Source organism: Cyclopterus lumpus, chromosome 17, assembly GCF_009769545.1.
Source record: "Cyclopterus lumpus isolate fCycLum1 chromosome 17, fCycLum1.pri, whole genome shotgun sequence".
NCBI classification, from domain to species: Eukaryota; Metazoa; Chordata; class Actinopteri; order Perciformes; family Cyclopteridae; genus Cyclopterus; species Cyclopterus lumpus.
This window is the reverse complement of record NC_046982.1, coordinates 16,516,299-16,543,674: the sequence shown is the minus strand read 5'-3', so window position 1 is coordinate 16,543,674 and position 27,376 is coordinate 16,516,299. Positions and strand designations below refer to the sequence as shown.

Here is a 27,376-nt window from a genome sequence, read left to right as displayed (position 1 = left end):
AAAAATAAAACCCCACCTCTTTGCAGTAATACATAATAACTTAGCATTCAAAACAATGCGTATATGAATCGAAGAAGATTAGGAAAACATGGACGTTAAAGTCCATACAGCAAAATGCCACCAAAGCAACAGTTAATGTGGAACTTATTTGTACTTTTCTCATGAAGAAGTTTCCACTTTGGCATGCACATGACGTGTCCCGCACAGTGTCAGTTTCGTCTCAACTCGGACCGAGAGGCGGCGTGAAGACTCGGATGCTTTGTACAGATTTGTAACACGTATATCTCCCAGTACATGTGGAAGACAGTATTTAAGAGGAAGCAGATGAGAAGTGTGTTTTTTCCTGTTTCCCAATAAAAACAAAGCATAATAAAAGAACAGGTTGGGTACAAAAAAAATAAAATATTGATTGTATTGAAGGTCTACAGATGTCAGGCTGTCTTAAGAGTTAGTTTTAAGAACATGTTTGCTTTATCTTGGCACGGTTGTCTCATCGAGACACTGAATCCTATCATCTGTGTGAGCTCTCCGGTCCTCAGTCTGAGGGGGAAGAGAAGAAAAGACTGATTCACAACCAGCAGAAAACACATGCAGACATGCAAACACAACCTGAGAGGGGGGAATAGGAAGTTTGGCTTTATGTCAATAGTCACAAATCCACAAGTGTCAAGTAATGAACACACACACTGCAATGGACAGTTCTCTTTAAACGGACATTATATCTCCAGTTGGAAGAAAAAAAAAATCTCCAAAATGGTCCTTTTTCTCTCTCTGTAGCCGGAGCCTCCTTCTCTTCTGTTTCTTCTTTTTATTTTACATCACGCTCTTCACAACAGAGTTTCTAGGTAGTTTTTATTCGTTGCGTATTCTCCAGTCTGCAGCAGCTCACACTCTGATGGGGAGAGTTTGGCTCATCTGTTGCCGAACGATTTCCTGACTGCTTTCCGGACTCTTCCTGTTGTGTCCCGGCAGCGTCCCTCCAAGCCTCAGCAGGTCCCTGCCAACACAAAGCCGCACAGGTCAGCAGCAGGTTCACAGCCACTTTAAACAAAAGCTAGGGCTCATTATTACTCCACTAAGTGCTCTCATTGAAGGTGCATAACGGCATAATCCATCTTTGTGTCGTCGCTAAATTCTGCATCGTATCTATACAGCTAAGACCTCATGGTTATAAACAATAAAAATAGAGCATCTTGAGGATACGCTTCAAATCTGCTGATCTAGAGCTTCATCTGCCATAAACAAAGTCCGACTCAAATGCCCAGCCAAATCTACTCATCAGTTTTAATAAAAATTCAACATATTTCTTAGCTATCTTGGAAAAAGTGCAGCAGCCTCCGAGTGTCCTTTGTTCCTCGGCCAGTGTCCTTGTTTTTAAGGCCCTCGACGCAGAAGATACTCTTCAGATAGCGCTGCATCTCATATCCTCTCTCTCCCTCCGTTATCTGCCCCGACATCATTGAGCAGCCAATGGCAGGTGGGCGCCGAGACGCACGCTCAAACACGGGAAACGCTCTCTAAATCATGCTCCGACAACATGATCCTTTCTCCCTCCTCCTCTTCCTCCCGCTCTTCTGTCTATCTCTTTTGCTGTTGCATACAGATGAGGCCATAAATTAATCATTGGCATGTCATCTGAACACAGCGACACGTAGCGCAACATGCGCACACACCTACACACACACAAACACAAACAAACACGCACACACCTACAGACACACGCACACACATATCGCCCTCCCCTGATGCATTAAAAAGCTCATTAGCAACCTAATTAAACACATTCCTCTCTTTTAGCTTCTCCTCAATCTCCCTTATTACTCACACTTCATCACATCCTGCTTTTCCACATCAGCAGCTCTGGCTGCTGTCTGTCCTATCACCTACATTCCAGCATCCAGCCAAGTATAGGGGGAATTAAACCGAGGTCAGCCATTACATTTCCACACACAATTAGCTTCACTGAGCCCAAATCCTGGCAGAGGAATCGCCCTTGGGGCTTTGGAGTGAAACTGTGAGCCAAGGAGCTGGCACAAAACCTGGATACTGTATGTATGAATTCTGCCTTTTGTGGTTGTCGGAAACAGGAAACTATAGTATAGTCAGAGCCGCAGAGTTGAGGATGTGCGCTTGCTTTATTATACATCAGCACTAATCATATAATTGACTGGATGCCAGGCTAACAAAATTCAGAACAAACGCGTCAGTAGAAATGGCTGGAACGTTTGAAGCCACTGCTCCGAAAACAAAGTTGAAAAACAACTTGTCACCGCGAGGACGGCTACCTATGAATAAGTCAACATCAAAACTTCTAAGGGAATCGTCAGAGAAAAAGAGGCAGACGACTGTCTGATAGTAAAAGCCTTCTAGCTCAAAGAAATATCCTCCCGAATCAACCGAAAGCATAAAACAAAGCGAACCCAACAAGCATGAGCCTTGGTGTGCCTCTCTTTCGGCAAGCCGTATATTCTTTTTACTGTGACATCTTATTCCAACAACCCAGAGGCACAGCACCGCTCGTCTCTGCACCAGGAGAAGTCTTCAGCCGGCACTTCACAGCCGTCATATACAATGCCGTGGACAATTTCACACAAGGTGAAAGAAAGAGAATTGCATCACTCCGTTTTGTGTTTGCACTAGTCCGCTGTTATTGGGGAAGAACCTAAAAAGCATAAAAGGCCTATATGGAAAAGCTAGCAGAATATTGCATGTGTTTTAAACAAAGGTCTGCTTCAGAAGCTGCCAAGTCAGCCAACAGCACAGCCAACATAAAGACTCTATGATGACAGTTCCTGTAAATATGTTTCTGCTATGAGTGTCTGCATACTGTTAACTCTGGCTGCTGTTATGAACTGAGATTCTTCAGAGTGGTCAGAAGTTGCCAGGTCATTACGCAGATGGTGATCCATTTGGTATAACCCCCCCCCCCCCCCCCCCCCCCCCCCCCCGACACAAAGCCTGTAAACCCTGCGAGACGTCTTTCTGCAGCTATTTAGAAAGTATTCAGCAAGTTATTCAGAAAGGTTTTTGAATCTCGCAGCAAACTTGCCAATCGTTGCAACAGTGAAGTGCTTTGGTCTTCCTAAAAATAGCGAGGGAGAGATGTAACACATTTGGAAAAACACTTTCCATCCGCCTTGAAACTTCTCTCCATTCACTTCAATGTAGCCTAAGCACTTTGAAAACAATGCTCGGGGATTTACTGTGTGGAAGAAGACTGTGTGGAAGAGCTACGACAGTCTCCCTCTGCATGTGGTGGACTCACCCTGAGTAGGTGCTGGTCACCACTTTCAGGCTGGCGGCGTTGCGGAGGAGCTTGTCCAGGGTGCTGACGATGTGGGAGAACTTAGGCCTCAGGTTTCTCTCCTTCATCCAGCACTCGAGCATCAGCTGGTGCAGCACCATGGGACAGTCCATGGGGGGGGGCAGCCGGTAGTCTTGCTCCACTGCCGTCATCACCTGGGGGACAGGAAGTCATTCTTAAAAGTTTCTGGGAAGCTGTACTTAAGCACAGTGGCGCTTTGAGCTTCTTGCTAACTTTCACATGCTAACAAGCGCTTAGTAACAATGTTAACACGCTGATGTTTACTGTGTTCGTCATCTTCATTTATCAGCTGTTGCAGATACTGTATGTGGTTATTAGAATCCATCCTCTTAGGATCATGAATTTCTGTAGCTAATCTCACGGCAATCCACCCAGCATATATTACTACATTATGGCGCTAAAGGAAAAGTCATATTTATTACAATTCATCCTCTGGGGTCCATGAATATCAGTATCATATTTTACCGCAATCTATCCAAAAATGATGAAAAAAAGATTTTAACCAAAGTGGTCGACTACAAAATATCAACCTGGAATATAATCAATTTGATGCAGTGCTTTTACAACAAAGTGTTCACATTCGGCTTTGACTCATTTATATTATGCTCACACTGTTAGTGTGGTGGGAGAATAAACCCAGTTACTGTATTATGTCCTACATTAAACCATCGGTTGGCTCATGCTGTCAAAAATATCTTCTTTTCGGCATCTTCATAAAACTCTAAAAACAATATTTCCAAGTATTCTCAAAGTTGTCACTCCAAAACGAGCGTGATTGATAGGAGAGACAATAAGTGGAGGATAAAAACATTCACTCATTGATTTGATTTCGCCTAGCAACCACACTTCCCTCCATAAGCTCTGTATGGGTTTTAACCCCCCCACAACAATAAAAAAAAAAAACTGCCATTTGGGAACAATAAAACATTTCTGCTGCAACGCTCTTCTCCTGCTGCTTGTCCTTTGATTTTTATGTCGTGCTTCTAGCTGGCGAGTCCTTCTGTTTGTATCTCGCATTTGTTGACTCTGTTGCTTATTGAGCGATGGCTGTGGCACAAATTATATCGAGAACAATAGAGGGCCTCCACTTTGATGCTTTCATTACTGCATGTGGCTTTAGTTTACGAAAGTTATACATACATTACTGGCATTTTTCATTCAACCTCTTTTTTTTTCGTCTTCTTCTTTATTGCTATCAGCGTTACAACTGTCTTTTTGAAGCACAATACAGAGCAGACTTTCCCCAGAGAATAAATTGGAGGTGTACACACGCTTCAGTACTTTGTTCAGGGAGGAGGAACCAAGAGATTTCTCTTTCTTTCCTGAGCGCTCACTGCTGTAGTTACGATGTCTGTGCAGTGCAGATAGCCTACAGGTAACAACGCCCGTAAAGAAGAAAAAAAAGCCTTTTTTTCCTGAGTTCTCCTTTGTGTATGTGAGGGAGGCTTTGCAGTATGGATTTGTAGAGGGTGGGCAGGCTAGGGCTGTAAATAAGGTGGTAAACTAGAACACAGACACTCGGCAGCACCAGCAACTGCAACGAGCAGATAAAGGCAGCAGAACAGGCCCAGGTCCAAAATGTCACGCTGGAAATCATAGCTGCAACAGCTCAGAGAAACTCTCAGCCGGCCCTAAACTTAAAACATAAAACTCCCTGAATGTACATTGGGCCTCTAAATATACATTTGTAACGTGAGACTGAGCTGACTCACATCCTGGTTGCTCATGTCCCAGTAGGGCCTCTCTCCATAGGAAACCACCTCCCACATGACGATGCCATAACTCCACACATCACTGGCAGAGGTGAACTTCCTGAAGGCGATGGCCTCTGGTGCCGTCCACCGGATGGGAATCTTCCCTCCCTGCTCACACACACACACACACACACGCACACACACACACACACACACACACACAGACACAGAGGGGGGTATGAACACCCCGAGAGACGCTGCAGTCTTAAAACAACGCACACACATGCAGAGACTAATGCACATTCCACAGACAGTCTCGCACGCTCGCGCAAATATTGGCACACATGAACAGTCACACATGCGTCCATACTCACATGTGAGACAAGTGAAGGGGATCTAATTAACAAGCTCAATTAAACATGCACAGAGTGTACAAACACAGAGTTAACATACACAACACTTACCAGGGAGCTTGTGTAAGTGGGGTCAGCAGAAGTGTCGTCCAGAAAGCGCGAAAGGCCAAAGTCGGAGACCTTGCAGACCAAGTTGCTGTTGACCAGGATATTCCGGGCGGCGAGGTCTCGGTGAACATAGTTCATGTCTGACAGGTACTTCATCCCTGCAGTGATGCCACGCAGCATCCCGACCAGCTGTGTCATGGTGAAGCGGCCGTCGTTCAGCTGCAAGAACACAAGTCGGAGACAGAGCGAAGGGACGGGGAGGGCGTTAATGGACAAGCAGGAAAAGCGAAGGAATTCAAAAATGAGAACGAGAAACAGACGCCAGGAAAGAGCATGGGAGATAAGGTGGAGGAGAACCAGCCAATCAGTCACTGAGGCCCCATAAACATGACATCTGTCATAGTGCGTCACGGCTGCTCCTGACAGTCGGTGACAGCTGACCTTTTCACGCATGCTGTCCAATTAGCTGATTAATTAGGATCTTTACTGTCGTACTAAACACATTAAGGCTATTGACTCCACACAGAAACAGAAAGGGAGCTGCGATGCTGAAATCAAAAACAGACAACAGCAGGTATTTTGTTCAATTCCACAACTGACTGCCAAACTATTACAGGTACAGGCAGCGCATGGGTATTAACACAAAGCTTTGTTTGCATTTTTCCTCGCTTGCGAACATTAAAGCAAAATCGTCTCGTCGACTGAACTAGAATGGCATGTTGCTCAAAGCTCATTTTCCACATTTTAAAGTCCCCACGATTTGCAGAATTCTGCCCTTTAATGTTAAAATTAAAGGAGCATGAAACAAATCTGAGATTATGGCTTTCAGGGTTTAATTTTCAATTCTCCGCGCGTGCGAGGCGTGACATAGTGTGGGATCAACTCCAGATCATAATGCATCAGGCAACCTGCGACGGATCACGAAACCCGAGGTGTGTGAATTGAAACTAATCAATTCAATGTCAATACGCAATTATCTGATATTAAAATAAATGGATGGGTGAAGCTCAAACTACGCTGGGAGGTTTTCTTCCATGACCTGAATATGTAACGTAAAGTAGAATAAGAAAAACAATTTCCGACATAATCAATCCCTCCTTTGACTCCACGACGAGAAAGCGCCGAACACAAGACGTGACATGAGAAAACGATAAACATTCGGCTTTGTAGTCGGCACACTCCAATGAAGTCTGACAGCCAAACAGGCCGGAATGGATACACGTGTAAACACGCATGATTCATAGCAGGCCTTTAAAGCCATGGTGGTGAGCACATATGTCTGTCTGTGTGTGTGTGTGTGTTATTGCTGTATATCTGTAAGGCCTCCACATGTGCATATGTCGTGTGTGCGCATAAGTGTGTCCGTGTCTCCGGGGAGCAGCAGAACCAAGTCCCATGTGCGTCACACACATGGACAGTTTGTGCATGTGCGAGTTCACTCCGCGATGCTTCTCATCTGAGCAGAACTCAGAGTTCCTCTGAGTCACGGGCCGTGTGAATGTGGCGTGAGGGGTGGAGGGGGGGGGCGTGGACTTTAGTGTGTTGTTTGTGGGACAGCTGACTGAGAGGAGTGGGTGAGAAGGAGGGAAGAGGCTCAGGCTGGTGATGTAGGGCTGCCACTAACGATTGTTTTCGTTATCGATAAATCATCTTCAAATAATAGATTAATTGGTTCTTCTATAAAATCTCACAAAATAGATTAGTGCCCATTAGAATGCCCAAGAGCCCAACGGAATGTTTCCGACTGGAAAAACAAATAATGGCCAGTTATCTGATAATTGATTCATCCCTTAAATCACTTTTCAAGAAATAAAAGACACACATTTGCTTCAGAAGGAATCTTGGAAATTGTGATTCGCATTTTTTTAACATGTTTTAAACACAGTCATTGATAACTGATTATACAAGAAATATGGTTGGAGCTATTTCAAATTGCTTGTTGTGTCTGAGTAACAACACAGAACAGCAAATTCACACATTTTGGAAGTTGGTAGCAGCAAAAGCAATTTTGCTTGATCCATTACTTAAAAAAGTGATTGATTACAAACAATTAATTTATTATAACTGACTCAAAGTTTGGGGTCGGTATCCGTTCTCAAACCAAAATGTGTGCGTAGCTGATTATTAAGCAGCAGTAACTATTACTAATATTCAGCATTTAAGTATCATTTATTCATTCTTGATTCATATAGTCACAAAGTAATTTTGCCAATGTTCCTCTGCATTTTCTTCAGGCAAAGTTACTGTAAAGCGTTAAATAACATTATATAACATTTGAGAAGTCATGAATATTAATTACATGTTATATATTTAAGGCTTTTAGTGAAAAAACTATTTACATTCCATCAATAAAGCACCCATTGCAAGATATATATTAAGAAAAGTAGTATTTTCATTATTCATTAATAGTAACGATGATTTTCCCGAATAATTAATCAATTGATAATTGCCTAAAAACACCCCAAAGAAAGCTTCCTTTTTAAAAACTGGTTCAGGACAAAACAGTTGGACAACACTACTTCTATTCAAAGTGATGTAAAAATAAGAAGCATTTTTTTTTGCATGCAATTAATTGATTGAGTTACAGAAAGAGGTGAATATTACAATTTCAAAACAGTTGTGAATTACTATTCTGTCAGCACTACTACTTCAATCATAAACCCACAGATGTAATAACTTTATTGAGGAAATAAATACAATATACAAGGTCCTCAGCCAGCATTGAACCGCGGATGTGTGGTTATATGGCATTGAGCCCACTGACGGTATAAATATCAATGTCAAGGCTCATCTGTATCACCGATTCATCATCTATGCAACAAGCAGCCGTGCATCACTTAAAGATAAACTGCTTTATAGACCAGCAGTGTGGCATCGATTGACCAGAAGCTTTAAGTAGCCTCCTCCAGCCGAACAGTAAGACTTCTTCACAGCCCAGCCATGTAGGATAACAGCGTTTATAGCATTTAAATGACATGTAATAGCCCCCACGCAGCTGCAAATGTACTGTGCGAACCTTCGTTTCTTATCCCGCCTTTGTTCAGTGCTTTGTGTAGGTGGAGGTAGGTCTGAGCGCAAAACTCCGATCAGTAATATATTCTGCAGTCGTACAAGGACTCTCTAATACGCTGAAGCAACCCCATCCTCAGGTCTGCTTTGTGACAGTTTTCCACCAGGAGTTGGTGCACTGGAAAGCATGTCAGCATCAGTCAGTCACGTCAAGCTGAGACACCACGCCTGTCTCCAGGCGTTATATTGCACATTTCATCTCTATCACTCAGCTAGTGAGTGCCTCGGGGTGTTTCACGGAGAGTAAAACAGTCCGATAACCCAGAGGTGTCGTGAACGACTGTCTGTGTGTGTGCGTTCCGCTCAGCGTTGATACTAACAGAAAGTAATCTTCTCTGTCAGAGGTATTTGCAGGCACGCACCTCCCCGCCAAACTCACCCTGAGGAAGGAATCGAGCGCCCCGTTCTCCATGAATTCTGTGATGATGAGGACGGGGCAGCTCCGCGTCAGGACGCCATCCAGCCGGATCACGTTAGGGTGGTCAAACTGACCCATGATCGAGGCCTCGGCCAGGAAGTCCCGCCTCTGGCGCTCGGTGTAGCCGGCTTTCAGCGTCTTAATTGCCACAACCATCTCCCTGCGACCGGGCTGCTTGAGACGCCCGCGGCAAACCTCACCAAACTCTCCTGGATTGAAAGAACAAGGTAGGGGGTAAGGGGAGGAGTGGGGTGAGGGAGATGGGGGAAGAGGGGTTGAGTGAGCAGAGGAAAGAAGAGGAGGAGGAGTGGAAGGAAAGAGGAAGTTGGGGAAAATGCAGGGAGAGGGAACGTTACTGGTCGGATTCGGGAGTGAAGGAGCTGATTTGAAAGAGTTGAGGGTCGGCTTCAACTGTGGGAGAGGATTAGAGAAGAGAAGAAGAAAGGACGGGAGGTCAAGGGTCAAAGATGTTGGGGAGAGAGGGAGTGACCCATATCGATCGAGTGTGCAACCTGGGAGCGATGAAGGGAGACAGAGGACGGGCGAGGAACTTGGGGGTTTTGCATTTGGTGCCTGAGACCGAGTGTTTACAAGGAAGAGAGAAAGAGAGAGAGAGAGAAGGGAGGAAGGTTGAGCGAGCAGGAGCAGACTGTCATTAAAGGTAGAGTTAGGACACAACATGCCGCTGGAGAGAGCAACACAAAAAACAGACTTCATTCCTTCCCACCAGCAGCTTTCATGCACACTCGGTGAATCCTAACACTTTTCTCCCAAAGAGTACTCTCTTACAGAACAGACCTCGAGGCTCGATGGCACACTCCAGCTCAAATGAATGATTAATAAACCTGAATCCTTCTCCGTCCTCTTGCACGAAAAAACAAAACAACGGCGTTGTTTACCTGCACCGATGACTTCTTCTATTTTCACGCAGGATATGTCTATCTCTTTGGCAAACTCGTGGACGGCATCGTTAGGGTCCTCGTAGGTGAAAGGGTCGATGTACACTTTGACCCCCGGGGAAACTGGGAGGAAAAAGCCACAGAGAAGTCAGAATCGTGTCAGACCTGGCCCGGTAATATAACTGTTGAATATCAAATTGATGTTCCATTTGAATATTTTCATTCAATGAATGGGACATTTTGGGAAATTATTTGCTTTTCTGCTGAGAGTTAGATAAGAGAATTTATACCACGGTTTATATTATTCATACCATGGTTAGCTTAGCTTAGCATAAAGTATTGCAGCAATAGGAAACAGCTTATTCACGCTGTTCACATCGTAGCCAAACGGCTTAGCTACGTTAAGTAATACCATTCGGCCCAAAAATACTGTAAATACTGTAAATCAGTGGATAATTGTTTGTTTTTTTTGTTTGTTTTTTAAGACAAACTTCCCAGGAGGAACACATGAATAGCCTTTTCTTAAAATCCTAAAAGTTGTAAAATGCAATAAAAGCTGAATCCAGAGTAATTTTCCTTCCTCCGTCCTTGAAGATCCTCTGCTGAAGATCGCCGGAGGATCCAAGTAATTTTATACTCCGAAGACAAACTTATTTTTTCTTCATGCGCAACTGAGCAACTTTCATAATAATGAATGGGGCGCTGCCTCCAACGCTGTGTCCACTTTGGGATCATATTTTTATTATTATTATTTTATCAGCAGAACTTTGACACTTTAACATATGCAAGTCTATGTGCAATTTATTGTGATTTACTGACCAGGTCTACATTGCAGTTGTCTTCTTTTTAATTTACAACTCTTTTTTATTTATATTTGAATTGTATAATCAGAAAATTGACTTAAATTTTGCCTTGACAAATGGCATATTATTATAGAAAATAACCTCCTTTTCACCTAAATATTATTTAGTGAAACGGATTAATATTATTAAATAATAATAACACATATAAAAATGAGTATCGTGACAAACATCAGACAGACAACATGGTCAAGACTTCCTCTGAGTAAATAGGGAAATGGTTCCCTGACTCAATCAGGTGATTGGATAACTGATTAAATCAGCTGGTTAACTGTGCTGGCATGACCAAAAGACCACAGAGGAGACAGTTCTCAAGCTGAACACATACACTTACTGTATTGCTGCAATTTCTCAGTGTACTCCAGCTCTGAGCCGCTGCGCTGCTTCCTGTAAACAAGCAGCACATAAACAAGGACACATTCACATCATCAGATCTTGACCCTCTCCACGTACAGGGAATTAAACTAATATCTAACTCGACTATCAGATGAAACCACAGACCGCTGCAGCTCTGTGTTTTTCTTCTCTTTTTAGAGCTCCCTTTTGAAGCTAAAGGATTACAAAACCCTTTGAAAGCATGTTAAAATTTAATGAGCTGCTTTGTTCACAGTCTAACTAACAAAATGAAACATGTAGTTCAGGCTGCAAGCAATACAAATCAAACGCTTACTTAAGGCAGACGACAGCGATGACCACCAAGGCAACGATGACCACCAGACCCGCCGACGCCGAGCCGATGATGAGAGGCAGCTGGTCCTGCACCGACTTTTGAGGGTTACCTGGAGCGAATACCACACACAGACACAACTAAGTAAATAACAGCAGAAACACTATTTAAGAGATTAAAGGGTGCTGTGGACTGAAAGTATAATGGCTACCAATTAATGCAGCAATAAAGCAACTCAGCTTGAACCCTTATTAAGAAAACTGTAGCAGCAGATGATGAAGAACAGGCTGTAAAGGAGGAGGGAGGACTGTCCGTACTGTGGAGGCTGGTGCTGAAGTCCATGGGGTTGCTGTAGCGTCCGTATCCGGCAACAGTGCGAGCTCTGACCTGCACTGCGTAGGGCGTGGCGGCCCTCAGCCCCTCCACCTTGGATGAGCTGTGCTGGGACGTTACAGTGTGGGACAGCGCCTGGCCCTGAAGGGAAACACAGGCCCATTAAAGCAGCAGAGTCAAGTGTTTCCTGATGGGTTTCAGATGGCTTGCAGGCAAAGAATCAATCTTTTGGTTCTCAGTGAGCATTATGAAGCAGTAACTTTTGAGAGAAGGACACACTGTTCATCTTACAAATTGAACGTTGAATTCATGAGAAGTAAAACGCACCGTTACTCATTTCAAAAGACTGAGAGGTTGTTCTGCTCCATCTGGTATGACTTCGACATGCAACTATGAGAGCGGGAGTCCAACCGGCTACCTTGTGGTTGCGGTACGACTACTCTCCCCCATGAGCTACAGCCGCCCTTATCGCTTGTCAGTTGTAATAAAGGTTACATTGCCATAAGTTAGCTTAAAAAAACATACACAAAATCCTCAAAGTTGAATTAAAGCAATACAACACACATTTGCTCATTTGTATGGACATCTAAATAGGATATAGATCTACAGTTTATCCAGGAAAGCACTGAACTGGATGATAAAATATGACCTTTAAAGTCGTCAAACAATGGACTAATATCCTGAAACCCTTGCATTCTTTTAAAACAGTGCTGTTTTCAGTCTGAACACCCTGTATGGGTCAAATAGCTACACAGCTATTACTAGGGACTTTAATAAAAAAAACAATGTTGCAGCATTTACTTCCCCAGTTGCCTCGTCTGACCAGCACAATCTCCAACAATAGAGCTTTTTAAACTCCCCACAACCAATCCCCCACACACACATTTCAATATTCCAATATTCAGCATCCTTAAAAATGCTTCTCTCTGCACAGATTTTCAGAGTCAATAGGGAGAGAGAGAGAGAGAGCATTGTGGCCTACATCGAGGCCAAAAAGTCAGAGCTTACCCTCTCATGGTATTTAATCTCGTAGTCGAGGATGACCCCGTTGGGTTTCTCAGGGGGCAGCCATGACAGGCTGAGGGTGTCAGAGGTGGAGCGCATCAGATGGACGGTGGGCACTGCAGAAGGTGCTGCAGTTCGACATCAGGGAGGACACCGTTCACTGTTACTTTCAGGTACTAGACTGTTACTTTGTCATTTTAAGTTGCCAAGAAGTCACAAACCGATCACAGTACGATAATTATTATTAAAAAATACTTCAACCTTAACGGTTTAAGAACAACGGTACACGTGTCACCTTCACTGTTCAGCAGCGCATTGATTTGTGAGGCCTGAAAGTGACTCAATTGATAGTCATTGTCTTGGGTCCATAAACTGCAGTGAGGTGGATTAAGTGCAGGTTAACTGGGAGAGTGATTACAGTCTGTGAAAGGTGCTGAGCAGTTTGGTTGATGATGACGATGCCAATATTGAGAGGAGGTGACATTGTCAGTGATGTAACGTCTGACGCCTGATTGACAGAGCGCAGAATGCGGACAGTGGAGATATAAAGTATAGCCTACTATTATTTTATCTGCCTTCACTGTAACTCCCTCGGCAAAGCACAGCTCCACCTGAGAGTGTTTCCACCTGTCGCTCTTACTGAGCACGTTCAACAATGCATTGTTTATTGTTATACGGCTGTGGACACCAGGAGCTCATTAGACACTCACTGACATTGACTGAACTTAGGATCCACTCACTGGCCTGTTCCCTCGTGATGTTAAGTGGTATTGATCGGAGTGGTTCTATGAATTAACTTGGTGTGTGGACACATCCAATGCCATTGACAGATCTACTAACCGGCTTGGTTGGTGGTGATGTTGACTGTGGAATAGCTGGGTGAGGCGGGGTTTTTCCCAGAGACCCCGTTGACAGCCTGCACCTCGAAACTGTAGCGGGTGTGAGCCTGCAGGTTCCTCACCACCACCTTCCTCTGCCTCAGACCCAGTCTGCGAGGAGCGATGTCCACGTTGTCGTCGCAGCGCGTGCAGGGGCTCCGGTCCCGCAGGCATTTCTTACACACCACGTTATAGACGAGGTCGCTCCTCCCACCCGTGTCCTCGGGGTCCTCCCACTCCAAGGACAGCGAGGTCTCGTTCACGCTGGATATAACGTTGCGAGGCGCCGAGGGGATCGCTGCAGAACCACAAACACACACACACACACACGCACACGCACACGCACGCACACACACGCACACACACACACACACACACACACGTAGGTGTTTAAGAAGGTGGGCAGGCAGAATGGAAAAACACACTTAGGCTTTAGTCATGTTCCCTATGCAGTGCTTGCATTATCCTCCCTCAACGGGGAGAGAGATGTTTTAATATCTCTATAAGAAGGCAACAAAAGAAAGTAGTGAAAATAGGAAAAAGAGTGTAATCTTATTCTTTTTTATAAAACCCTTTTGCACGAATATATGTTTCATGCCCCCAAACAAATCTGAAGCAAAGGGCACGGAAACATGTAAAAACATAACGACTGGGCAAGGTCCTGGTGCAAATGAATAAATCAATATATTCAGAGACAGGAGGATAAATCCAACTTGCCATGCACAAGCAGAACAGCACTAAGTAATGTCGCTTGATGAAAAGCACGATCCTATACAGCTCTGCACTGTAACTCAGCGTCCAAGCATAACCCCTCTCGGTGCTTGTGGAACTCCACTCTTGATAGAAATTCATGTTTTTGTATCAGTACAAACCCAAGGCCACCACGGTTAAATGAGAAATGCTGCATCTTGAGCGAAGAGTGTTTAAAACCTGGATAAAGTGCGATAACCGCAGTGGGAGGCAACAAAGATTGCGTTCATGCTTTTCATCCTTTTACAGTGAAAGAAGAGCGGGGCTCTCCCTCTAAGCTTTTAGCAGCAGGACACTCAAACCTGTCTCAAAGCAGAGAGCGAGAGAGAGAGAGAGAGAGAGAGAGAGAGAAAGAGAGGGGTTAGAGATGGGGAGGCTCTAAGGCCATCAGCTCTAGACGGCCAAGACTGCCCGAGTTCAGCTCCTCAGCCGGCTTGCCCTGAGCAGCGTTTCCCTCGCCCTGTCCTTTCTAATTAGGCCCACACAGTTCAGAGTGGAGGCTCTTCTAATTGGACACTCGTCTAAAACACACGCTGAGTCCAAGCTGCCGGCCATTGACTGGCTGAGCCTCTCTTGTGCAATACACCGCTTCCAACACAAAGCGCAGGCTGCTTGGCGCAAGCTCTGGCAGCCCGCAGGGACGGAGCTGTCAGGACTGTGTGTTTGTGTGTGTTTGCGTGTTTAGTCGGAGGTGGCGCTTGAGTGCCTGCCCGCCTGTCTGTGCGCGCTGGTCAATGTCAGAGTCCACAGTGTTCCTGTGACGAGAATCTGGGGAAGACAGTTGCGGGCCCTGTTTGTCATTTAACGCGGTGAAAGGCCCCTGGGGAGGAGGGGGGGGGGGAGGATTTCACGCGGTCAAGGCAACACATGCCGCTCTCCATCAGTGCCACTGCAGAGACTAATCTCAGAGGCCCGTCCATGCAGAACAAGCATGGACGCCAGACCGGACTAGTTACCAGCAAACAGACCATTTCTGTTTTAAACTTGTAACGACTCCCGAGGGAAATGTCTGTCTCTCTAGCTACGAAACACTCCACTATCTGCGTTAGTCGCTATTTATTCTGTTTTTAGAGCTTTCTTTTTTTACTGAAAACAACGAGGTTCATCACGACAAGCAATCCCTCTTAGTTTTTACATTGTCCTTCGATGTTGTTGTTATTATAAAGACATAAATGATGATAGTTTTAAGAAGTACACTATAGTATTCTACTATATATATTGTTTTATTTGTTAGTTGCTTTCTGGAATTCGGCCAAAAATAATTTCGCTACTTGTAGTGATAATGTGACAAATAAATAGATTTGTGAACAAACACCAAGGATATGTCAGCTGGGTTCTTAGCAAAATAATACAAGATTTAGATTTTTTGACGCACCCTGGCACTGATAATTCACCGAATGTCATTTCTACTCCCCTGACTTTTCTCAGCATTAGAACTGCGCAGCAGAGGATGACTTACTGGTGCAGGAAGAGTCGGGGGGGTCGCTGTCAGCGCGGTAGAAACCACTCTGGCAGGGACAAATATTGGCTCCTCGTGCACTGGTGCGACTGTGCGATGGGCACGGAGTACAGGATCCCTCCCCGAATTTAGATTTGAAGGTCCCAGGGATGCAAGCTGGATGGGCGGAGGAGGGAGAGTAAAAAAAAGACAGTGAGAACAAAACAAAACAAAACAAAAGCACTCTGTGCTTGTCATTTATCTAAAAGAAAAGCGGCTGTCACATCTGTCACAGGACAAAAACTACTCCTGTGAAGTACCTGCAAAGCTAAATATTTATGCAGGAAATGCAGATATGCACGCGAGAGAGAGAGAGAGAGAGAGAGAGAGAGAGAGAGACGGCAAATGCTTAAGCGTGAGGTCGTATCTGTTCATTTGCACGTGCTCTTTCATTTTCACTCTCTCTACCGGGTGACATTACTCTACCCAAAAAGAGTCAGGATGACAGCCAAGTTTCATGTTGAAGAGGAGGAAAAGGACGATGGAGAAGAAGATAGGCCGCTGACAGGAGATTGCTGTTGTCAGACAAACAGGGATGGAGAATGCTTCTGAGAAAAGGGATAAACCCTAAACCCATCAATCAGTGTCTACTGTGTTTTCAGCCCTCCGAACCACACGGATGAATACAAACAAGGCCTCCACATGCATGCAGAACAGCTCTATAATGAGCCGCTAAATCAATTCAAATGAAGGGACTGGAATCAAACCAGAAGTAAATTAGCTGAGGAGAGTTATCTGAAAAATATACAAAATGCTCAGACGATGTGTCCAAGCGATTAATTTGAATTCCAAAGTGTCACGTTGAAGGTTTGCTGATATCGAGTCTTAAGGATAAACCAGCATAAGCCCACACTAAAGAAGGATTCAGATAAAGGGGATTAGCAGCAAAAGGTCTGGATATATCAGCCTCTAGAGACCCACATTTTACTGTTTGCCACATTCCTAACTGGTGGAGTAAAAGTGGGGTTTCTGGCAAACATCTGTTCTGTCAGTGTGAGGGCTCATAAAACGCAGCCAGAGAGAAAGAGTGTGGTTAACTAGTTATCCTAAGTGGTCTTTCAGTTTAAACTCAAGTTCCACCCTAATTCCCAACAATGGTACTTTTAGGAAAATCAGCGCAGCTAATGGCCCCCGCATTGTAGCTCTAAAACCATGCAATAAAAAGCCCCAAAAAAGATAAGATGAAAAGGTACTTTTTTTCCGCCTCTCATAATTCACAAAGACCTTTAGGCGCTACACTCTCTGATCTGATTTATTTTTCTTCTATTACACAGTGCATCATCATTTTCTTTTATTTGTTTGTTTTTCCTCGCCTCTCGGAGAGGGTGCTGAATCACCCCGTTGTCTTGCTTCAATCCATTAACCTCTTTGTAGGGCAAAGATGATTCTCCTGTTTTCGATACACTAATGTTTTCCTCTCCCTCTCTATTGTCTCTCCTCTTCTTTCCTCCTCATCGTTGCCTTCCCTCCATCTCATGCAGTGTTAGGCGGCCAGACTGAAGTAAGAAATGAAATGTCTGAGTGATTAATGTGAGCGTGGCGGTGTTGGCTCACGTTGGTCTGAATGGTGTTAATGAGTGTGGCCGCCTGTAGATTAACTAACGGGAGGCCGTGGAGGAAATTACACTCCTTCATCGCAACCGCTAGCTGAAGCTCTGGAGAGCTTTTTATCAGGAATTGACGGCAAGCTTTTAACCTTGAGCCGCCAAATGGCAACGAATGAGCTCTACAGCGCATGTTCGACACTATTCCTCACACCCAGGTGTGAGGAGGCTTTCCATGTCTGTCTTTGGCTTCCTGCAGCCCCCTCCTTTTTCATTCTCCTCCTTTTGGCTGCTGTTACTACCCCATCTTTGGCAATCCACACCTTTTAACTCACACTGTCTTTCTTTCTCCGTAAATGTCTCTGTTCTCTGGACTTCCATTCTATTATCGGCGTTTTCCTTGCACATAATCTACGGGCTCTCTATGTTGTGCCTCCCTGCTATCTTTCTTTCCCTCCCGTCCTGCTCTTGCAATATTTGTATGCTGCTCCTCTCTGCAACACCTCATTAATTCATACTCTCCTCCACCCTCCTTCACCCCCTTTCAGGAGCCGCACAATAAATGCAGAGGAGAGGGCACAGACTGAGGTGACTTGCTCTGAGCATATAAAGGAGGTTTGGTTAAATAAAAGTCCAAACGCCTGTTAAGCACACATACCCTGGCACTGAGTGTCGTCCGCAGAAGGTTCGAAGCCAGCGACGCAGGTGCACGAGCCCACGGGAACCATCCACTCGCCGTCTCCGTTGCAGTACAGCTTCAGAGGGACGGACACCTCCATAGCGTTAGTCACACACGCCCCAGGAGCGATCACTAAAGAGGTGGCTTCGGCCCCTGTGGCAGTCTCAGGGAAGACAGCAAAATTGGCGATAGTCGTGGAGCACTTCTTAAAGAAAACCCTGACTGAGATGAGAGACATGCAGGCGCCCAAGTCCTGGAACGCCAGGTAGAAGCCCGCCTTGGAGAGGGGGCCGTAGCTGCGCACTTTGGTGTTGATCCTGCCAGCTTCCAGCAGAGAGAAACTCTCATCCGGGGCAATAGTATCCACTTTCACATAGGGGTTCTCCCTCCACAGAGGGCTTGTTTCTGTAGCGGTGTCCCCCTCTGACTCATAGTAAAACAGATTAAAGGTCTCTTTGCAAGAGCCGGGGATGTTGGGGATGCTGGCACAATCGCGGACAGAGAACTTGAGCTCCACGTAGACGCGCAGCACGCCCTTGCGGGGGATGAAGTCCGTCCGGAGCCAGTTGTTCTGGTTGGGCTGTCGGACATTACACACCTGGTAGGTTCTGATTGGGCTCATGGAGTCGTCATAGCCGCTAACCTCCTCCCACTGTGGAAACAACAGAGACACACGGTGACAAAGGAAGTAATGACAGCAGGGACTCTGGAAAGACGTAATACTGTCAGCAGTGTGGACAACTGATGGAGACACAGCAGGAAAGAGTAGGTTTAAGACTAAAATGAGACTGAATTGTATAGATTATCTAATGCTTTTTATTAATGTGACGGCAGTACTATATCTCATTCAGTAACTATGAGCTTCAAGCAGAAACTCCTTTATCCAATATGTTGTTAATTAAAATTGAGTAATGTTAAACGCGGCGCATCCTAATGCAAACCATTCAAGCGTAGAGGGCATCCAAGACGTCTATAAACACAATGCAAAACTGCAACACATGCTCACTGACACAGACATGCCCAGTGTAGCCCGTGAGGAATACCTTGCAGTTAAAATGCATCTAATGTACAAGTATCATTCAGAGAAGTCCAATCATTATGGACTATTAATAGAAAACCGTTTCCCATTAAAACACATTTCATGCATTATGCACATTTGACTAACAGTCCTGATGCTGGTCACGTGTTGTGGGTTTATTAAGAGGCAGCTAAGATCATCACAACACACACACACACACACACACACACACACACACACACACACACACACACACACACACAACAACAACAATAGGAAGCAGTGCTCATACCTATAACTGCTGCATTGCAATCGAAACAGTCTCAAGAGGGGATTTGGTTTCTATATCATATAAATGTATTATCTGTGCTGAGAGAGATGAGAGCATAAAACTGTACACTTTAAATGGAAACTTTCCCCACTCATCTATAATGCAACCAATGAGTTATTTATTAAAATGGTCATCTAAATGCTGTCAGTGTGATTGCACAGTGGCAGCACTCCTAAGCACGCAGAATATATATATATATATATATATATATATATATATATATATATATATATCTATAGATATATAGATATATCTATATCTATATATGCATACTATTTGCATCTGTTGTGGTTAATACACCATGTAGCGTTGATAAAAATCAAAGTCTCTTCAGGACTAATATGACATGGATGTGTGTCAGTATAAAAAATATTAAAATGATATCAATGTATAGCTTTACATGTTGTTAGAACTGGTCACTGTAATTGGTAACTAACATTACAAGCTATGATAAATGGCTTCATTGGTCAATCAATTTAGTCTATTAGGAAATAACCTTGTGCGAAGTCAATCTTTTTAGATTTTTTTTTCCTAATTCTCTCTCGGACAGAATGCGTCGTTTCCATAACAAATGAGCTTCCCAGAAATTGATTATTTCAACTGGAAGAAAATAATGCATAACTCATCTCACGTCTCCGAGTTCCCGTGCAATTTATTCCCAAACGATGAGCCCAAGAGTCAGCATTAGATGTCGTAAATCACCAGCAACACGTTGATGCACTACCTGACAAATATGATAATTGCCGGCCCCGAACGTATGGGCTTGTCAGGCGGGAGGAGAGGGGCTGCCTTGCCCGTCGTGACATATGACTTCATGGATGCTGGGACATTCAGAGCCGGCCCTTGTAGGGAAAGGAAGGAGGAGAGCTGCCGAAGATCGTTTCCATGGAAACCCACCATTTCCATTGACTGACTTTGCGCTCACGTAGCGAAGACAAATTACACTGGCTGGGAGTGGGGGAGGTCTGTCAGGCTGTTAGCCCTGGGGTCAAATGCATGTTGTTTTATTTTCTCACCATTCCTACAGGGGGTATCATCTGAAAACTTTAATTTCTGCCTCTAATGCGCTCCTGGGTCCATATTATAAAAGACAAAGACACATGCTTTCAATTATCACGCTCTCTATCCTGGGGAGACGTTCAAGGTACAGCCTACCTCATCGCACTTACACACTGTGGGGATTTGCGCTGCGTATCTGCGTGTTGTTGTTGTTTAGAGTACAATATTCCTTAATCGAGCTTTTTACATTTTCTAAATACAGAAAAGCTTTTATTTTTCTTCGACACACAATGTGTTTCTCATTTGCTTTTTTAGTATCCAGGAAAGCAAACATACACTGCAACAACAAATATATAAAACAGTAGGAGGTGTGCTGTGCAAGGCAGACTAGGCTCTATTAACAAGTAAATGGAATAAATGTTGCTAAATGAAGGAGGAAAAAAAAAGAGAACACAAAACAAACGCGCACAAACACTAACTCACCCCGCTCTCTGGGAACGTGGTCCATGCCAGCTCTGTGGTGGCCCACCGACTGTCCATTAGGGTTTCTGCAAATTAAGAGGAGGAGGAAGGTTGATAAAACTGAATTATATAGTGTGGGGGTGGGGGGGGAACCAAATTGTTGCACAGCATTTAGTAGCACACACACACACACACACACACACAAACACACACACACACACACGTTCCCTCTGCTTGACAAAGGATTCAGGTAAAACTTCCCGTCCCACAAGCTTCCACCCACATGCACTCAGTTTTTGAAAGCACTGTGACAATCAAGGCACGTCTGTGATGCCGCCTAATTAAGCCTTTTTTCCCTCGGTGTGTTTGGCACCCGCAAATGTACTCCTTTCAACATTCATTTGTGGAATTAAGAACAAGGCATCCTCCAAGGTGCCTTGGGATGGGAAATATTACATTAACTAGCGCCGGTTCAGAGAGGTCATGAGCACAGGGGAAATCAAAAGATCACATTTGGGTGGTGGTGGAGGGTGGAGGGTGGAGGGAGGGGGGGGGGCTTTAACCTGCAAGACGCCTGACGGTGCCGTAAGCACGACATCTCTGAACTGAGGACGGAGGTATCAAGAGATGTGGGCAGTTGTTTTTCTAACTCTTTACGACTTTGCGAGGAGGTGAGAGCTGGGCAGACAATCGGAGGCGGAGAAGAACCAGCGGGATCAATGAGCATTGTAGTCGGGCCGTCAATCAGTCGTCACCTGATTGGTGGTCCGCTCGACTTCATTACACCTCATAAACCGCGACCCCTCTCTAGGCCCTTAACACACAGCTGCGGCCGCGTCGACTCCCATTGTTCTGTTGCTGTTAGCACATAATTACTGAAACAATTATGCTTTCTTCATGGAGACTCAATGACACGACGCCTGCTGTGCACCATTTGCTCACAAGTCGCTGATAGCGGTTGCTGGAGGAGGGTGTGAGAGGGTAAACAAATAGCATGACCTGTGTAGAACAACGGCAGCACGGTGTTGCTTCATGTTACAGTGTTGTCCTTGTCTTTGTGTGTGTCAATAACAGACGTCTGATTGAGTGGATAGATCACTGGTCCATCTGTAGCCGCTGAGATGTGTTCAGTGTTTACAGCCTGCGCCGCGTGTGCATTAGAGAGACCACAATGGCTTTTCTTCTTCTTAGAGGACGAGAGATAATGAATAGCGATCTGTGCATCAAACAGGATGGAATACGTCTGTGTTCAACTCGTGCATCAGGTGGTCACATTTCGCAGTTACAGACGAGATCAAAAGCAAGTTCCTACTTTCAATGCAAATTATTAACTCTAACGGCGACTAGATTTGACCAAGTACAGTAATAAACTACTTTTGGGATGTTCTGGCTTTGTTCCCCTTTAAAGTAATGTGAAGTAGGACAGATCACAGTCCACCTATAGGCTACTGAAATAAATAAGTACGATTGTATTATAAGGGGACGTTGTGTCCCCTTATAATACAATCGTACTTATTTATTTCAGTATGCTTTAAAGAATACTTTAACATTTTGGGAAATCGCTTTCTTGCACAGTTAGAAGAGATGATCGATACCCATCGTTCGTCTGCTAAATATGAAGCCAGGAGAAGGAGCCGGAGCTGGAAATAGGGAAACAGCACCTCTAAAGCTTAATGATTAATCATATTTTGCTTGTAAAATCTGTAAATGTCAGACTACAGGCCAGTTTTGTTCAATCTGGACAGAGCCATAAGCTTCCAGCTTCTGTGCTGAGCTCAGTTAACCAGCTGCTGGCTCTAGCTTTATATTTAGCAGACATACACAAGAGTTGGATCAATCTTCTCATGTAACGCTCAACATGAAAGCCAATAAGCATTTCCCCTAAACTGTTCACCTTCTCCTTTAAGTAATACATGATTCATGGTGACTTAAAGCATGAATGCATGCAGGGTGCATCACAGATTCCTGTATCAAGTCTATGAGTCTATGTAATTGGTTCATTCTTAATGCATCATTTATTACCATTATCATGCAGCAACATGTTAATGTTTGCATATGACTGACTACCAGTTTTGATATAAACATCTTTATATTTCTATGAACAACACGTACAGTTCTGTTTTTCAAATGTGTGACTATGAGAACGGCTTTTTCTATGTAACCGGTTTCAGCTAATTTGGTGGTATATAAATTAGAGAACGAAGTACATTTGAATTAACGACCATTAAGGGATGATGCATTAAGAATTAGCTAATCACATGAACTCGTAGTCACTTAATAATTTCTTAATGGTGGTTAAGCATGTGATTCATAACCAGTCAGAATACTTTTATGTGCAGAAAGCAGTGTTTTAAGAGGTGAAACGTTTAAATAAACATTTGAGTGCTTCGATGTAAAAATAATGACATTCATAAGTGGCTGCCTTCCTTTTTGTGGAAAATGGAGATCACGTCTACCGCTGCATAAAATGTAATAAGTAAGAGAAAGAAAATGTATATTTACTGACAGAACTTGCAAGCCCTGTTGCTCATATATAAAAGCATTTCCGCTCTTCTGTACTTGCATGCGTGAGGAAATGAGCGAACAGGAACAACATTAGTTGTAAAGGCCATTTCATTTTGCTGATGAGCAAGACTTGAAGAACTAATCTGTGGAATCAGCGGCCCGCTGTGGTTGGTCGGCTCCGCTCGGCCCTCTGTGGCACACAGCTGACTGAATGCTCTTGGACTACATGCTGCGTATCCAGCCGTCCCCTGGGTGTCTGATCCGGTGCGTCGCCCCTTCGCTCTTCTCTCCTGCTTGCCCCGAGGCAGCAGAGACAGAATCACTCAGCCGCATCTGACCACAGACCTGAGCTGATGCTCCTTTAAACAGGCTTCGCCTCACACACAATGCACTTGAAGGGGCAGCAAGTTGACCATCCTACAACTGTAAAAAAACATCAAATAAAAAGCCCGTTCACGGTTCAAGCCCCTGAAAGCAGGATTTCCATACACTGAAGCATTCTTGAGCAAAATACTGAATTCCCTGGCAGCTTGAGATGTCATCTTCTATCCGAACATGACCTTTGACCTCCCAGTGGAGCAAGAGAGGTCCAAAGATCTCTTGTTAGATTTTAGAGTATAGTACTTTCACAAAAAAAGCTATTGACGCCGTATTAAGCTTAACATCTGAGTCTCGGCTCATGTGTTGCTGACTATTAATCAGGTTTTGGTTCGCCAGCAACTCAATTCACCAAAGTGCGTTATCGTTAACTCACTAAATCCTAGAAAATGGTGAGATTGAATAAGATCCCATTTGTTCCACAGTTCTCCTCCTCCCTGTTAAATTTACAATGCCTTTGAGATCGCCTCGCTGCTATTACTCAAATCTAGAAATCTCCCCCATCTCCCATAAAACTACAACAGCGGTGGAGTCATTCTGCCCCTGGGGTAAGAAAACAATGCTGCAGTGGGAACTTTAGAGCATCACCACCCGTGGCATTTACCGTTTATTTTCTATTTTTTTTTTTGATCGCCTGCCGGAGCCAGAATGCCACACATCTGCATTCTCAGGGCGCTTCGGGAGCTCACACATGCTAATGTTTTATTCACTTTGTGCATCATGAAAGGGAGGCCTCGCCTTGTACTGCACTGATACTCAACAAGCAAACATATGAAATATTAACATCATCGTCAGTGATCGGAGGATGATCAAATGTATGGATATAAATAGGCGTAAACTAAATCGTGGGCTTCAGCTCTTAATAGTTTGACTTCTGGGCTCGTTATGCTCAACGGCTCATTTGTATTTGAGTGCATGTTTCTCTCTATAGAACCACGATGATAATAGTTGAGTGCTTTGCTCAGTTTTGACAATTGATGAGCAATTTCTGAACAAGTCTAATTCAATCTCTCTTCAGGGCTGCTTGCACCTGCTTTTACAGGTCAACAAATAATTATTCTTGTTGATATTCTGATGTATAGAAAGCAGGGAAATGTGAATGAAGCTCTCGCCATCAGTGTGGCAATGCTCAATGCTGTTCCTACAATCACACACATACATACTGTGGATTAGGCCTCCTGTATGAAATGCTTTATGATTGGTCATCTATCTAGTTTATGAGCTTTAAAATAAGAGTACTGTAAATGAGTTCATACAACATGAAAGTGTCACAGTTGCAGAGGCTTTTTACTGCAGTCTGTTGGTGAGAATTGGAGATAAGTCATCACTGTAGCTTTTGTAAATAAGCACACACTTCAAGTTGCAGTCCAGCCTGCATTATCCATGCGCAAACACTCGCCAATGTGGAAAAAAAAATAATAAATTCCAGATTCAATCCATGTGTAGAAATCCACTGAGTAAGCAGCTAAATAAACGACATGCAACTCACTGAGAAAAACATCCCCCCCCCCTCATTTAAACCCATCCGGTGATCTGCCCTTCATGTATATCCTCAAAGGACAAACATTATTAACCCCTGAGCTTTGAGTAACAGTTAGTAGTCCGGTTGGGGAAACGGGGCTGATCATCACGGTGTGACAGCCCACTGGGACTTGGAGGGCTGCTGCTGCTGCTGCTGCTGCTGCATTGATTTACTTGCTGACACCAGAATTGATGAGGGATCAGGCTTGGCCGTGGTCCAGGAGAGGCAGATTGGACAGGGAGTGGGGGAAAAAAGGAGGCGAGGCAGAGAAATGTAGCTACAGCTCAGAGAGGAGTCGCTGGGTGGGTAACACCAGCGGTGGCGAAGGGTGGGCTTCTCCCTGGAGCAGCACTCCCTCGGTGATGGAGAGCGCTTCAGGGGCTGCAGCATACTTGTTAAGCCATTGACCTTTAATTCACACTTGTCATCTAATGCGTTTCACATGCGTGTCCCTACGGTGCTTCAGGGGCCGACATTGATCCGCTCTGGTCTGCGTGGTTAAGCGTCCACAGCACTGATTGGTGGCTGAACCCCAACAGCAGGTTACAACCTTTAACATGCATCTTGCGAGGAGTGTGTTTCTATTTGACAGTGGCAGGAGAAGGACGCCCCTCCGTACGGTCTCTGCCTCTCTGGTGCTTTAGGGCAGGTCGGCATCCTCACTCAGCTTGTGGGTGTGTGACAACAACAGGGACAATAGCAACAGGGCAGTTCTTCAGCCGCAATGGGAACACTGGGATGTCACCTCACACACTGAGGGAACTGGGGCGTGCTGATACATGTGTAGATTGGATTACAATCAGAGAGCAAATTGATACTGAGCGGAATTGCCTATTTAACCGAGCGGGTTGGCATTATATTAACAGCTTTAATTATCCAAAACATGAACGGAGTCTTGCTTACAGATGTAATTTCAGCTAAACAGCACAAATGACTGATCTGGTATTTAAACTGGATATGAATCACATTATCAGATCAAATACACACTGTGGACTATTGCTCCTATATGCCTAAATGTTGTGGTTTACTGTGTGTGTTTTCTGTTCATGCTCATATTATTGACAATAACGCATCCAAACAGTCCATTGTTCATTCACGCGACTAAAGTAGTCATAAAAATATGAAAGCACATACCTTCAACAGCCAGCACCACGGGCACAGCGAGGCTGCACAGCCACAGCAAGTAATCCATTGTCATAAAACGGGCTTTTGCAACATGAATAAAGGTGTGTAGACTGGACCCTTCGGGGTGGATGGAGACTCAGAGCTCTGCAGCCGAGCTTTTTGTTCCTCTCCCAATTCTCATGTCTTCACTTGTGATGAGGGCTCGCACCGCCCCATTCTACCACTAAATAAACAAATAAATTAATGAAAATGAATGCTTCTTTATGTTGCATTCAATCAGGTCTTGGATATTCCTGCGGACTCGTGGATGCGGTGCCTGCACGGGGAGCGCTATACGCTGCGCCCTTTCCCTGCCTCTGACTTTACCGACACGGAGCCTCTGCCCGGGGGCGCATCTCTCTGCTGCTGCCCGTCCGAGCAGAGGGTAAAGCCGGCGTAGGAAGTCGTCTCTGTCCGGGGAGGGATCGGTGTAGTCCACTTTGGCCAACTCCGCGTAGCTGTTGCTCCTCCGTGAGGGACGTGCGTCGGAATGGCAACACTGGGACAAGAGACACCGAGGTGGCTCCGGCTGCGTCAAAGCACACACGATGAATGTCGAGTTTCCGGTCAAGGTTTTCCAAAATAAGGGTCGCCGACATCATATGTGTATTAGCCTACTTCCTTTTACTGTATTCATTCATGACACAACACGCTTCACTTTGTGATGTCAAATGTGTCAGAACAGCCGCAGATATGTCATTTAAATGGGTTTCATCTTTTTCTCACATTAGCATATTCATGTTTTTTTTGTTTGTTTCCATTTCCATTTCATTATTAATTCAGTATATGCAGTGGGAAATTGGTTATTCCTTATCATTGAGTATTTATATGTTTGGTGTAAAGGCTACTTAATATGTATTTATTCATGACACATTAGTATCCTCTCCACTTTCTATCATCTAACCTTAGTTTTTCTA

At 44.5% G+C, this 27,376-nt stretch overlaps 1 protein-coding gene across 1 annotated transcript; it reads right to left on the bottom strand.

Annotated features, from left to right (window-relative positions):
- Positions 1–793: 793 nt before the first annotated feature.
- Positions 794–26,493, bottom strand: ephb3a (eph receptor B3a). Its single transcript, XM_034555230.1, has 15 exons — positions 26,430–26,493; positions 20,912–20,976; positions 18,060–18,732; positions 15,819–15,974; positions 13,572–13,907; positions 12,735–12,859; positions 11,711–11,867; positions 11,397–11,505; positions 11,061–11,113; positions 9,867–9,989; positions 8,929–9,176; positions 5,484–5,699; positions 5,038–5,187; positions 3,266–3,459; positions 794–997 (listed from the first exon to the last, which is right to left on the bottom strand). Exons 1-15 carry the CDS (start codon positions 26,491–26,493, stop codon positions 886–888), a joined length of 2,781 nt encoding a protein of 926 aa, XP_034411121.1. The 3' UTR covers positions 794–885.
- Between the last annotated feature and the right edge of the window lie 883 nt (positions 26,494–27,376).

Coding starts and splice junctions, on each gene's coding strand:
- ephb3a (XM_034555230.1), bottom strand. CDS start 26,493: ATGACAATGGATTACTTGCTGTGGCTGTGCAGCCTCGCTGTGCCCGTG. Junction 12,860..13,571: donor CATCACCACCAACCAAGCCG/GTTAGTAGATCT, acceptor GTCGAACTGCAG/CACCTTCTGCAGTGCCCACC. Junction 3,460..5,037: donor GGGACATGAGCAACCAGGAT/GTGAGTCAGCTC, acceptor CCTGTCCCCCAG/GTGATGACGGCAGTGGAGCA.